The following is a 13,294-nucleotide window of genomic DNA, read 5'->3' as shown; positions in this document are numbered from 1 at the left end:
GGGACTTTGACTCTTGGAAGTTGGTTCCTATGAGAACAATGGAGAGATAAAGATCTCAACCGGGATCTACTGATTAGCAGAGCTTCCAATTGTCCCTGTTTTCCAGGGACAGTCCCGGATTTACAGAAGCCGCCTCAGTTTCTGATTTGATCCCGGAATGTCCCACTTTTCCTAAGACGTCCATGTTTTCATTGGAGAAATGTTGGAGGGCATGCACCCCATGAGTGGGCCAGCCCTACTGTTGTCTAGGGCGTGGTGAGAGGGAGAAAGCACTCTGCATGTGCTCTGAGGAAGGGAGGTCCCAGTACATATTATTTTTACGGGACTGAGCTCTAGTAATAAACCACAAGTTCTGCTACAAACTAAACTCTGCCACAGTGGACTCCAACTCCGCTCTCAGCAGCCCAAGCCTAGCATGGTCAATTGTTAGATATACCGTAATGGAAATTGAAGTTCAGCAACATAGGATCAAAGGTTCCCCACCCTTGGTCTGACAAAGCTCAGTTTGAGGCAAGACTGGCCCCCTACTCCAGATTTTAAATAAGGCTCAAAGTGAAGGCCATGAGTGATGTCTCACTTGGATCAAAGTTGCTCTCCTCACACTGGTATCCTTTTTTAGCCTTTAGACTTCTGCTAGACAGCTAGAGGATACATTTCTGGTAAGCACACTTACTAAGCTGTAAATGCCCCATTGGACTTACTTTGAGTAAATATGTTTAGTAACACAAAGCATCCAAGTCACAGTCCTGAATTCACCATTTCTTACTTGACCCATTAAGTACCGTGATATTGCAAGAGAGCAAGGATTCTGCAGGTGGGATGGCAAGATGGAGGAAAGGTTCATACAACAGACCAAGGGACACTCTGGGAGAATAGTTAAGAGTGTTGAACTAGGAGTGGTTAAAATCCCCACTCAGCTTTGAAACTCACTAGATAACCTTGGGCCAATCACTTCATCTCCATCTAATCTCCTTCACAGGGTTGTTGATCTGATAAAGGGGAGGGGGAACTGTGTGTTTCACTTAGCTCCTTGGAGGAACAGGGACAGAAATATGGCAAGTAAAATCACTTTGAATGACATGTGAAGCTATGCCACAAGTATGCATTTAAGATATGGCAATTGAAATATGGGTAGTTTCTTCCACCAGCTTTTGCTCCATATGTGTAATATATCTCCATTTCCTAATAAAGAGTTCAGTTCTCAAGTCTGACACTATAAAATTCAGAGACTTTGTAGCTAGGAAACTGAACAGGACACCCTGAGCAGAAGACAGGAAGAGAAAAGGGCATTATCTCCTCTCAGTTTGAGAAGGAACCACGCCCCCCCCCAAAAAATTGTCTGTCAACAGATTAAAATCTTCAGATTTTCCTAATTACCAATTTCCTGTTTTATGAGAGGCTTGGCCCAGCAGGATCTTTATAGGGTTAATGTCAATAACTTTGTTGCTCCAGTTGCAATGACTACCGATTAGTTTATTTGCATAAGTCAACATGCTACATATTATGTTTAAAACCATAAATGGCTTGGGACCAAAATACATAAAGAACCTGTCCTATCAAGGAGGTGTATTTGACAGGAATACTGCCCTTCCCTTTAACAGCACCCAAGCTGTGGAACTCCCTGCCTGGACTCCACCTTACCATCTTTTCACCACTGAGAGCAATCTTAAAACACAAGAAGCAGGTATAAATTGAACCAACATAAACTAAGTCGGCAAACGTACACCGGATCCAAATACCATTGAGGACCAGGCTGAACTGCCCTAACCTGGAAGAGGGAAAACAAGCCTTTAAATTGAGTTACACCCCTCTTTTCATTGCCTTAATTTACTCCAGGTTTCTAGGTCACATAACCAACATGCACGTGATTAGGATTCAGCCCAGGTTTCACTCCCTTCTGTCCTGCCCCCACCACACCCCTTTTTCAGAGTTTACATGGTCTTAAGATCCAATAGGCTCTGCTGAGCCAGGATGGAGGAGATATGCTAGCCTATGTCTGGCTGAGCCAGGTTAAGGGAGTTAAGCTGATCAGCTGGATCCTAACTCTACTCAACCTGGCAGATCTAGACTTAGAATTGTGCCCCAAGCCTTGTTTAGGCAATTGTTCTGTTAGGTATACCAATTTTTTCTTTTTGCTCTTTTCATGATTCTCTCTCAACTTTTTTATTTGATTGCATTTGTATAATAGTTTCAATATCTTTTTAAAATTTTCTGTAAGCGCCCCAGGATGCTACATAACAAAAAGACAGGAGACAAATGCTTCTGCATGTAAAATATTTGAAATACAGTAGAAGCTGCAGCTTTACTAACAGACAACAAGGACTATCACAAACATAAGTTGCTACAATGCTGAAACCCTGGCTGCTGCCAAATAGTAATGACTGCCTGCAGCCATTTATTCACAAGGTTTGCAGTACTAGAAGTGATTTAATTATTCAGCTTCATAAATTTAACTCAAGGTTGTTAAAGGAGTCACACACTGGCAAGAAAAGGCTACATGTAATATCTGCCCAATAGCAGTGAACAAATTGTGCTGTAGACTCAGCAGTCTCATACTGACGCACACTATCTGTGGTACTCGGAGTTCTCAGTGTTTAATGCCTTCCTCTTATGCACTCCAAAAAAAAATAAAAAATAAAAAATACTGTATTCCTTTACTATTTCCTCCAGAGCATAGAGGGGCCCACAACTAAATAAAGGGTTAGAGTCAGGGCAAAACAAGAGCTCAGTTCCAGAAAAAATATTGTTTACTAAACAGAATACTTTTTGTTAATGGTCTGCTGTATGTTGGGAGTGAAGCTTTCTTGCTGCTGAAACCTAATAGTCACAGGTAGGACTGAGAGCAATAGTTCAGAGTCCAAGGAATCTGGTTGGAGCCCTAGAACAACTGTTAGGTAAATGGGCAGTGGGTGTTTCCCATTAGGCTGGCTAGCCACCTTCTCACTGCAGAACGGATAACTTTAAAAACTGCATACCAAATAATGCCACCTTGTGCAAATAGAATTCTCTTGCCTGGAACGGTCTGCAACTTTTCTAGACTTAAATGTAAAAATCCTGCAAGCGACCTTGTTTTACTCAACCTGCTTTTTGTAATACAGCAGTACATCATTGTCATTCTTGTGTAGTACATTTAATTGACCTCTGCCTAGGGGTACAGTTATCAGTTTATTCATTTCTATTAAATTTCTATATTGCCCTTTATCAGAGGATCACAGGGCGGTTTGCAATATAAAAACACAAAAATGCATACCATAGCAACAACCAAAAACAATTCCCCTGCCACACATTTCAAAAGCCATAGATTGTTTAATTAGCCAAAGACCTGGGTGAAGAGGAATGTTTTTCATATATAATGAAAATGCCACATTAGCCTCCCTGGGGAGAGCATTCCACAAGTGGGGAGCCACTACAGATAAAACCCATTCTCTTGTTGCCACCCTCCAGACATCTTATGTAGGTGACACATGAAGAAGGGTCTCAGATGATGATTGTGGGGTCAGTTCATATGGGGAGAGGCGGTTCTTGGGGTATTGCGTTCCTGGGCCATTTAAGGCTTTATAGGTCAAAACTAGCATTTTGAATTGGGCCCAGAAATTGGCAGCCAGTGCAGTCGGGCCAGGCTTGGCGTTATATGCTCCCTAAGTGGAGGCTTCTGCAGTGTGGCAGAGGAAATATCTGTTGTTGGCAAAGAGGCCAAAAATAAGTCTGCCAGGGGCAGAATGAAAAGCCACTTCATTTCCCCAACGCACCCCTGAAAGGGGGCAAAATCTATGCCAGCCCTGGAGCCAGTGTAATTTCCCTTCCTGTTGAAAAACAACAACCTGGGGGGCACAGGAAAAGCACCTCCTTCACCTTCTGCTGTAAAAGCAAGCAGAAGGGCTTTGAAATGGTAGTTCTTCTGCCATGCAATTTCCCACCACTACCACTGTAGGATTACTCTGCATTATGGATCCAATGTTATACCCACCCATTGGGAAATAAGATGCAATTAATTAATGAATTTCTGAGTAGACGTGTATAGGATTATGCTTTAAGCTGACATAATTTTGCATGGGGGAAAATGCTCTCATATTATTTATGTCTTACGCAAAAGCATTCATAAGTAATTATACCAACTATTAGTAGGTCAAAAATGCTTCCTTAAAATAAATTCAGTCTTTTTTTTTAATGCTTTCATTACATTTTGAAGCCCTATTCCTAGTGCACCATGTCTGAAGTAGGTGAAGAAATATGCCACTTGGTTAAAAAATAACAACTAAAATGAGTCATTTCATTGTTATATTGCTTGTGGGTGTGAACAATAAAGACAGCTTACAACAGCTTATTTGAAAATAATTTAATGTATTATCTTCCCATACATAGTTCCGAGTACATTCTAAAGGTCTTTTTTTTAATACACTTAATGAGAATGTACATTTTACAAGACAAAACAAAAGCAAGGTCACAAGTATTCATTCCTAACATACACTGTAGTGTTTAAGCAAGGCAAACACCATGAATTACATCAGTTGCAGCATACTGTATACCACACATCTAAAAATCTTCAGTGAAATGACTTAAGACCTCATTTTTACACCAATTACAAGTGAGCAGAAAACACTGCAATATGGTTGTTTGTGCGGTGTCCAGATCATTCCTCATTTATGCATCTTTTCTCTTGATGATCAGAGGTCCCACATTGTCTCCCGTTTCATCATTATGGTTTGTATGAGACCCATCGCATAATGGAAACTAGGGAGGAAAAAATGCCTTCAGTTTACTTTTTTATATATAGCAAATAGCAATTCACAAACAACAAGGAAACCTAAGAGTGGCCTGATTTATACCAAGTCATGGTTTGTTTAGCCTAAGTGTTGTTGACTTGAAAATCTGAATGCAGCCCAGTGGATAGCCATAATTTATTTTCTGGCAAGAAACTCAGGATGTAATGCTATGGTTTGTAGTTGGCTTATGAATCACTGTTTTTGAAGACTATGGTTGGCATTATTTCTCAACCCAATGGCCTTGCTTAACCATGGTTTGTTTGACTATTCCTTCCCAGGTACCTGCCAAACAACAGGGCCACAAGATCAGCACAGGTAGAAAACAAGTTGCACTTTGGAGAACCAAGTCACAGTGTATTTTCTTAACTGTGAAATCAACACATGGTTGGCTAAGCAAACCATGATTAATACAAACCATGGTCGAGAGTTAAATGCTGTTTACAGCCAATGCTGAAGAAATTTGGCTATGCTACCATCTAGTAATTTAGTAGGCCATCAGAAGGTATTGCAGTTCCTGTGCTGATATGACAGAAGACTTGTCCGTACTAAACCTAGACCTAGATTCAACTAACCCACTGCACTAGCAGAAGCCAGCAATGGGGCTTCTACACTCTCCTCTCCTCCTCCAAAATCTATTCTGAAGAGTCAGGAGAATCCCAGAAACAGCGCATTGGGGTTGGGGGGCAGGAGAGCAGGGTCATTCTGCCTGGCTTGCAAAAATACTTGCATTCACAGGCCCGTCAAAAAAGTGCAATTTTCAATTCCTGCCATTATAAATAAAATACATTTGTCTGAGGACTAGTATCAACATTTGGCCTTGAAAACAAGGACAGGATCAAAGTATTTCAACATATTTGATCAACATTTCTGCTTTATTACACAACCACTGTTACAATTTACACTATAATAATTCCTTTTTTTGCTTCTAACATTGAACAACCTATTCTCCTGTTGCAATATTTCTTTTCCCACTAAAACCTACCCCTCTCAATTGCCTTTTAAAATATGAATGCTTAAACATTAATATTCAGTGGTGTTTACTCATATGCTCTCAGGAGGAAACCTTCCTCATATGGAAAATTGCTTTGATTCTAGAAATAGCCGATTATTGGACTTTCAGTTATTCCTTCTGATTCTTCGTGATGAACTAAAAGTACCGTATTTTTCGCTCTATAAGATGCACCTGACCATAATACGCACCTAGTTTTTGGAAGAGGAAAACAAGAAAAAAAAATATTCTGAATTGCAGAAGCAAGCGGGTTCGTTGCACAGCGATCCCACTTGCTGTCCTGGCTTATGAGATAGCCGCGCGCAGCCTCTTCCGGGCAGGGGTAGCCTTCACCCCCCTGCCCAGGAGAGGCTGCACGCGGCTAAGGCTTCCACAAGAGCTGTGCTCCCTTTAAACAGCGTGCGGAGTGTGCCCTGCTTGGGGGCTTTTCCCTGAGGAGGGAGAAGGGCAGCGCTTCTCTCTCCTCGTGGAAAAACCCTGAAGAGCCTCAACACACGCTCCACGCGGCTCTTTAAAGGGAACACTGAGCAGAGCCTCCCGCCTGCGTTCGCTCCATAAGACGCACACATATTTCCCCTTACTTTTTGGGAAGGGAAAAGTGCCTCTTATAGAGCAAAAAATATGGTAAGTACTTTGGCTGTGGAGGGTTCAACTGATTTGTAATTTAAAAGTTACAAGATATTTGTCATTTTCTTCTCTTACCTTCTTAGACCTCCAACACCGGCAGTACACAGCTTTCTCCCCCAAATCTTCCATATCAAATGCATGAACTACCTTTGGGTTATCTTTCTGGATATGGAGATTTACCATCCCATTACAGCATCTGTCCTTGCTGATAAATTTTTTGTAAGCAAGATATCCAATGGCTGCCGCTCCAGCAGCAAACGTAACGGCTGCAATCCATTCAACTGAAACAGAAATATGGAGAAATTGTTAAAGAGCACTCACTAAGGCCTTTTGTGTGAACTGGTGCTGAGAAGTTACAGTCTGGCAGAATTTTCATTTTCTCCTCATACACACTTCATAGCATTTAGTAGGGCTTAATCTGCGTTCCTAAACTGCCAGAATATAAACGGAAAGCACTCTTTCCCATGCATGTTTACTCACTAAACACAGAAAGATTTTGCTTCCAAAGTGTGCACAGGATTAGCGCCTTAGGGTTACATCTAGACCTATTCTGAATACAGACATTGAAAGTAATGGACATAATTAACATGGGTCCATTGATTTCAGTGGGTCTAGCTCCAAGTATAACCTAGTTGGATTCAACCCCTAAAATGCTATTCTATACCAAGTCGTGAGTTTGATCAAGTTCAAATATACGATTGTAGTTTTAGTTTTTGTTCTGACACTCATGGAAAGGAACCACTTCATTTCTTTTGTGTAGACCCAGTAGAAGGGGTAAATAAACTTCGGAATACTAGAAATCGTGTTTCCCTTCTCAAGGAAATGATTAACCCTCAATACTTCTTCCCCCTCCCTATGCAACTTAGGGCACAACCATTTCCAAGTACCGTAAGTACTATTTTCAAAAGGTCAAAAATGTAACTAACACATGACTTTAAGGAATGCCAAAATGAGAAACAAGTAAGTTAGATCTAAAGAGTTACATAGAACAACATATTGAGACAAGAGATAACCTGGAAAGGGTTCTCATAGGAAGAGAAGGAATTCCAATATTATCTGGCAGGTAAAAATAAGGTCACCAGTACATTTATTTATTATTATTTATTATTAATCTAGTACTCTGTTGAGGAAAGAGAAGTCAACCTATTCATCAATCACTATGATTGACACAATACATGTTACTAGCTTCCAGGCTAACCAGAGGTGATTAACTTTGCAAACAAGCAAATATTTCCCACAAGCAAATTCTAAAAATCCCACTGACCACATTGGGATTTATGTGTTTGGATTAGCAACCCCGAAGATGCAATCTTGTGCAATAATACTTTATACCTTGTCCACATGTTATTTCAACAGAAGGCATTATGTTGATTCAGGAGTTCCACTAAAGTAGGAGTAGGAACATCTTTTAGCCGAGCAAGCCAGATTGTTATCTCTCCCATCTGTCAATTAGCTGATATCACAATGAGGTCCACTGGCCTTTTTTGCTCCTAGGTGGTCTTCAGAACCCTTTCTTGAAATACTATTTTGTGCAGGGCTTTGAAAGGGGCTTCTGACAATCAGCCAATTATTGGATCTTCAGAAGTTCCTTTCAGGGTGCTGATCAGCAGTGCAAATAAACACACTTTCAGCTAAATCACAGCATCAGGTACAAAGTTACTGCAGCTTGGCCAAAACAGTCTCATAGGCCAAATGAGGGTGCCTGGTAGGCCTAATCAGGCCTGCCAGCTGGAAGTTCTCCACCCCGCACTAAAGCTAGGGTTGCAGTCAACACAACCAAAATATTTACCCTAGAAGCTTTAGCAGAGATTCCAGGCAGACCAAAAAATATTCCAGAGGGTAGGAAGCTTGAGCTCCACCAACTTGTCCCTATCACCTATGAGCAAGTCCATAACACTTTTATCAGGACCAGCTTAAGAACAAAAACCAGCAGTGGGCTGCTTTTGCAGAATCACAGAATTCTTCTCAAGCTCAGTAATAAATGAAGAGAAGTGGGAAGAGATAAAGTTGTTAGCGAAGACATGGTAGAAAGTTGTGTTTACAATGTGTGATCGCAGTATGAAGGCAGTGTTTTAGGAAGACTGATTACAGTTAGAACCAAAATGTTTTGAGAACACCCAGTCATTTTTCTGCAGAAAATGTTCCATTCCAGAAGCTCATTAGTAATAAAGTATGGATGCCATTAGCCAAACTTGGAAGTTTCAGAGTTTTTAGCTTTGTCTACTAAAGTAAAATAAGCATGTTGAATTAGGTTATTCTCTAGATCTGGGACATCAAAAAATTTACTAAAGCAAATGGAAGATTTTCTCATTTGCAAATTACCCTAATTTACAGAAGAATTTTCCCTATAAAAATTGTCTGGAAAAATCGTATCACACAGAGATATTTTATGCTGAACAGAGAATAAGACTAAGCTCTGCAAAAGGCTTCATGGACAACCATTTTGGAAACTGCAACATATTGGAGGGCATGGCAGAAACTCCATCTGCATCAAAAGTATTTTATTTACTCCCTCTTCTTTATCTCTGCCTGCCTAGAGTTCTGTGAAACTGTAAAGTTTTTACCGTCAATATCTAGCAAGCCTCATAAAACTGTTACACTATACTCTCAATTTAACCAACTGTAGTGGAGCAACACAGCTGCTGCTGAATCTTTTTGTATATAGGGGAAAGTCCTTGGTGCCGAGTTTTATTTCCAAGTTCAGTAAGGCAAACCGCTCACAAACTCCATACCCACACATGTCAATACAACAAAAGCTATACAGTATATAACTACACACTCATGAAATCCAACCAGCTCATGTCAGACAGAACACAGGAAAGCATGGACCTACACATCACAGATAGAAGCTTGCAACTTTCAGATGCCCTGCACTTGTTGAAAGTTAGCGGGGTCTAACTACATACCTGCAAGGCTACACCTGTGCCATAGGCACATATAAACCATAGTAGGGAACAGATCACGCAGACCATGATAAATATGGCAAGAGTATTCCGATTCCAACTATTTAACTTAACTAACATAAATGGAGGATGGAGTGTTGCGACCAAGAGCACTGTAGGGTGCAAGGAAAATGGGTGATCAGGAACTATGGTGAATGTACAGAATATCATATACAAAAGGAATGAGCTATAGAACATATGTGATGTCAGGATCCCTACAAGCACCTGCCTAAAATGCTGGACAGAGACACTTACAAAAAATTACAACTGTGGGTGAGCATCAGGTGTCTTTAGAGAAGGCCTGAAATTGAGAGACTTGACATGGAGTAGGGAATAACACAAATAATGAAAACAGCTCTTACAGCAATAGTGCTTTATTTAGTGTTGTTGTACAGCACCTGACTGCTTTATCCTGTTTTTCATCACAAGATGACAGTTTTGCTCTACAGATCCTGGAACTTGAAAGATTGTTACTTATCCAGGATCAAAGAACAGTTCGGTCCCTTTAGAACAGGCTTCCTCAAACTCGGCCCTCCATATGTTTTGAGACTACAGTTCCCATCATCCTGACCACTGGTCCTGCTAGCTAGGGATCATGGCCAAAAACATCTGGAGGGCCGAGTTTGAGGAAGCCTGCTTTAGAATCTTTTCTTCTTTTCAAAGCTGGGCAATAGTTCTCCAAAATATGAATTAGCAATCCTTGCTAATTCAACCCTTAGTTGATGTTGGTTTGCTAAATCTTACAAGTAAAAACAGGGGAGAATCCCAGCCAGTCTCTGATTATGTGCCAAGTGCCCTCTGCTCACTATTGACCAAAAAGCCGGCCCTCAAATCAAAGTGTGACTTTTAGGCAAACGAAGCCCTGAAGCCTCTCCCCTTAGGAGCAGGAGCCTGAATGCAACCTTTCTCAAACCCACACCTAGTTACATTTCCCCCAGCAGGAGCACTAAAAACTACCCCACTAATCCCCAAAGGTATTAGTTAAAGGCGCTGGTTTCCGCGCAAGAGCTTCAAGGGCTTCCACCACGAGCAGTTCAGAGGCCGAGCTTCACCACGCCCCCTTCCAAAAAGAGCCAAATTCCGGCTAGGAACGCGGTGCCTCAGCTTAAAGACCCGAGACAACAATTCCAGCAGCCGAGACGCTTGGCATTTGCAGCGCAGTCACGAGTTCCTTTGTTCTCGGCGCAGAAGCGCGCGGGAGAGGCAGAGGTCAGGCAGGGAAGACCGACTGTCGGAAGTGCGCGGCGCCCCGAGGGCTCCCGCGGAGCAAACAGGTGCGGGGAGAAAGGCGAGCGGTTAGCCAACGCCCGCTAAGATGAGTCAAGGAGGGAAGGCTGAAGAAGCCTCGGGGCATCGCTGCTGCTCTTGCTGCGCAGCGCAACGCTCCACAGCGGCGACCGGAGCCCTGGAGGGGAAAGAACTGCTGAAGGTCACTGCAAAAAAAAAAAAGCCCATGGGAGCTGCAGAGGTCGCAGGTGCAAAATTGCTCGCCCCCTATTACAGTCAGGCTGGGGCCACTTTATTAAAAAAAGACTATGCCCCGCCCGCCTCGTTGCAGGCGCCGCATTCCTGGAGCCTTTCTCTTTCCCCGGCCGTGAAGATGCGCCTGTTTTTAGGGGGGAAGAGAGCTGCATGGCACACACGGCCCCGCGCGAAGGTAACAGGTCTCTCTCTCGGTTGGCAACGCGGGTCAAAGGGAGGAAAGAATTGCTTTGGAACCACGGAGAAACCCCACATAACCCGCCCCCCTAAACGCCCCCCCCCCTTTGCAAGCTCTTACCCCGCACGGAGGAATTCGACCCGAGCCCCATGACTGCAGCCCCGGACGCACGCCGCGCCGCCACCCTCTGAGGCTCCGGCGAAGGGCACGCGAGGCGGGGCGAGGGAAGTGACACCCGGCGGCGACGCGCCTGCGCGCCAGGGCTTTTAACATGGCGCCGGCCGGGGGCGGCCTCTCTGCTTCAAGGGGCGGAGCAAGCGCTGCAAAACTACCAAGCGCGGCTCTAGCGGGAAGGGTGGAAGGAGGTCAGGGGTCGGGGTAAAATCGCTTGCGGCTGGAGACTTAGAGACCTCGGGGGTAGTCGGGAGGATTAAAGGAGAAAGGGAGGAGGAAGAACAGTCAAGGCCACCCTGAGCATAAATGCTGCAAATGCGAGAAGCAGCTGAATAAATGAGCCGGGAAAGATTTGGGGGACAGGTGCCAAAGGGGACAGCAGAGGCTAAGAGGGCACTGCCCCACCAACCGAAGCGCCTGCCTTCCTGCTTGCAACCAGTCCATGGGATGGCACTGCCTGCCATCTCTTCCTGCTGCTGCTTAGTCTCGGTGTTGCTCTTGCAGAGTTGCTTCCAGGTCCACCTACACCCTACCAGTCTTGAGGGGCACCTGCTGCCACTGGTCCTCGAAACCCTTAAGAAGTTGAGAGGAGAGATGATTCCAACAGGCGTAGGTTGTCATCCAGAAAGGCAAACATGTTGGAATTTCCTTTCAGGTGGGGCTCTCCTGGAGATGCCCCAGAACTTCCACAAGCAAAACCGATGGGCTACCACTTTGAGCTACAGCCCCTTCCCTTAATTTTTCCTCTTTTTCACCTGGCTTGCCTATTGCTTCTTCATCAAGAAGGTCCTCTGCTGCTGACAGGTTTCCATGCTTTACTTACAACAGGGAAGGGGGCCTTTGATGCGCCATATGTTCTATTTTATTGATTTAGATTTCTTACCCACAATTTACCATAAGGTATATAAAAGTGTAAAAGAAAGAAAGAAAATCAGTTCCAGATCCCTAACTTATAGTTGCCTGTGCCTTTAAGATGCAACATCAGAAACACTTGCCTGGGTGTAAGCTTTATTGAATTCAGTGCTGCTTCCACATACACATGCATAGGATATTGGGCTGCAATCCTAAAAAATACTTAGTTGTTAGTATACCCAGCTTATTTGGAAAGGAGATCTACTGTTATGTAACTGGTGAGGATGGGCTGAACAACCCCAACTTTCACACACATGCAGCAAAAAGAAAAATAAAGAAAATCGGTAGAATAGCCTATGCATTCTTCCAGTAACAGTTGTGTAGTGTGCAGGATAGTGGTATCTATGGTTTCACTATTGTGGTGACCTAATGCCAACCTAGCAGTTCGAAAGCACGTCAAAGTGCAAGTAGATAAATAGGTACCGCTCCAGCGGGAAGGTAAACGGCGTTTCCGTGCGCTACTCTGGTTTGCCAGAAGCGGCTTTGTCATGCTGGCCACATGACCTGGAAGCTGTACGCCGGCTCCCTCGGCCAGTAAAGCGAGATGAGCGCCGCAACCCCAGAGTCGGTCACGACTGGACCTAATGGTCAGGGGTCCCTTTACCTTTACCTTTAATGGCAATTTGCATATATTCAGAATGAAATCTCATATTTATTATTTTGTTCCAAGTAGCCCTGCTACCTCTTTCTTGTAAAAGGTTCTGCTTTACAGATACATGGCACACAGAAATTCCATAGCAGACTTCCTCAGCCTTGTATCTTCCAGATTTTTGGTTTACTACTCCCATCATCCCTCACCATCAAGCTATGCTGGCTGGTGCTGATGAGTTATCAAGTCCAAAACATCTGGATAGTACCAGGATGGGAAAGGCTGCTTAATGGAGATGTTGATTGTCTGTCTGCCATGCAGTACTGTTGATTATTAGGCAGCTATTTAAAGGTATAGAAAGTCTAGCAGGAAAAATAAGTAAATATTGCTTTCAGAGATTCAAGGGTGGTGCATTTCCACTCACTGTACTGCTTGCTTCAAGACAACTGAGTTACTTACACAGCGTCAAACAAACTATTTTCTAAGCCAACATCAACTTTTAAATAAAAGTATCACACAGCTCTCTTTGCCTCTGAGGCCTCTGTTTTTTTTTTTTTTAGACCAAAAGAATTGTGCCTTGCTCTTTACCAGTTGCTGGTTTCTCTCATGATGCACAAT

General features: G+C 43.3%; 1 protein-coding gene across 1 annotated transcript; it reads right to left on the bottom strand.

Moving 5' to 3' along the window:
• Positions 1-4,321: 4,321 nt before the first annotated feature.
• Positions 4,322-11,270, bottom strand: CISD1 (CDGSH iron sulfur domain 1). The gene is made up of 3 exons (XM_081862016.1): positions 11,122-11,270; positions 6,475-6,680; positions 4,322-4,731 (listed from the first exon to the last, which is right to left on the bottom strand). The coding sequence occupies exons 1-3, from the start codon at positions 11,150-11,152 to the stop codon at positions 4,642-4,644; spliced, it is 327 nt and encodes a 108-aa protein (XP_081718142.1). The 5' UTR covers positions 11,153-11,270; the 3' UTR covers positions 4,322-4,641.
• Positions 11,271-13,294: the final 2,024 nt, after the last annotated feature.

Source organism: Podarcis erhardii (genome assembly GCF_964252035.2).
Source record: "Podarcis erhardii genome assembly, chromosome: 5".
NCBI classification, from domain to species: Eukaryota; Metazoa; Chordata; class Lepidosauria; order Squamata; family Lacertidae; genus Podarcis; species Podarcis erhardii.
The sequence above is the reverse complement of the archived record's forward strand: the minus strand, read 5'-3'. Positions and strand labels throughout refer to the sequence as shown.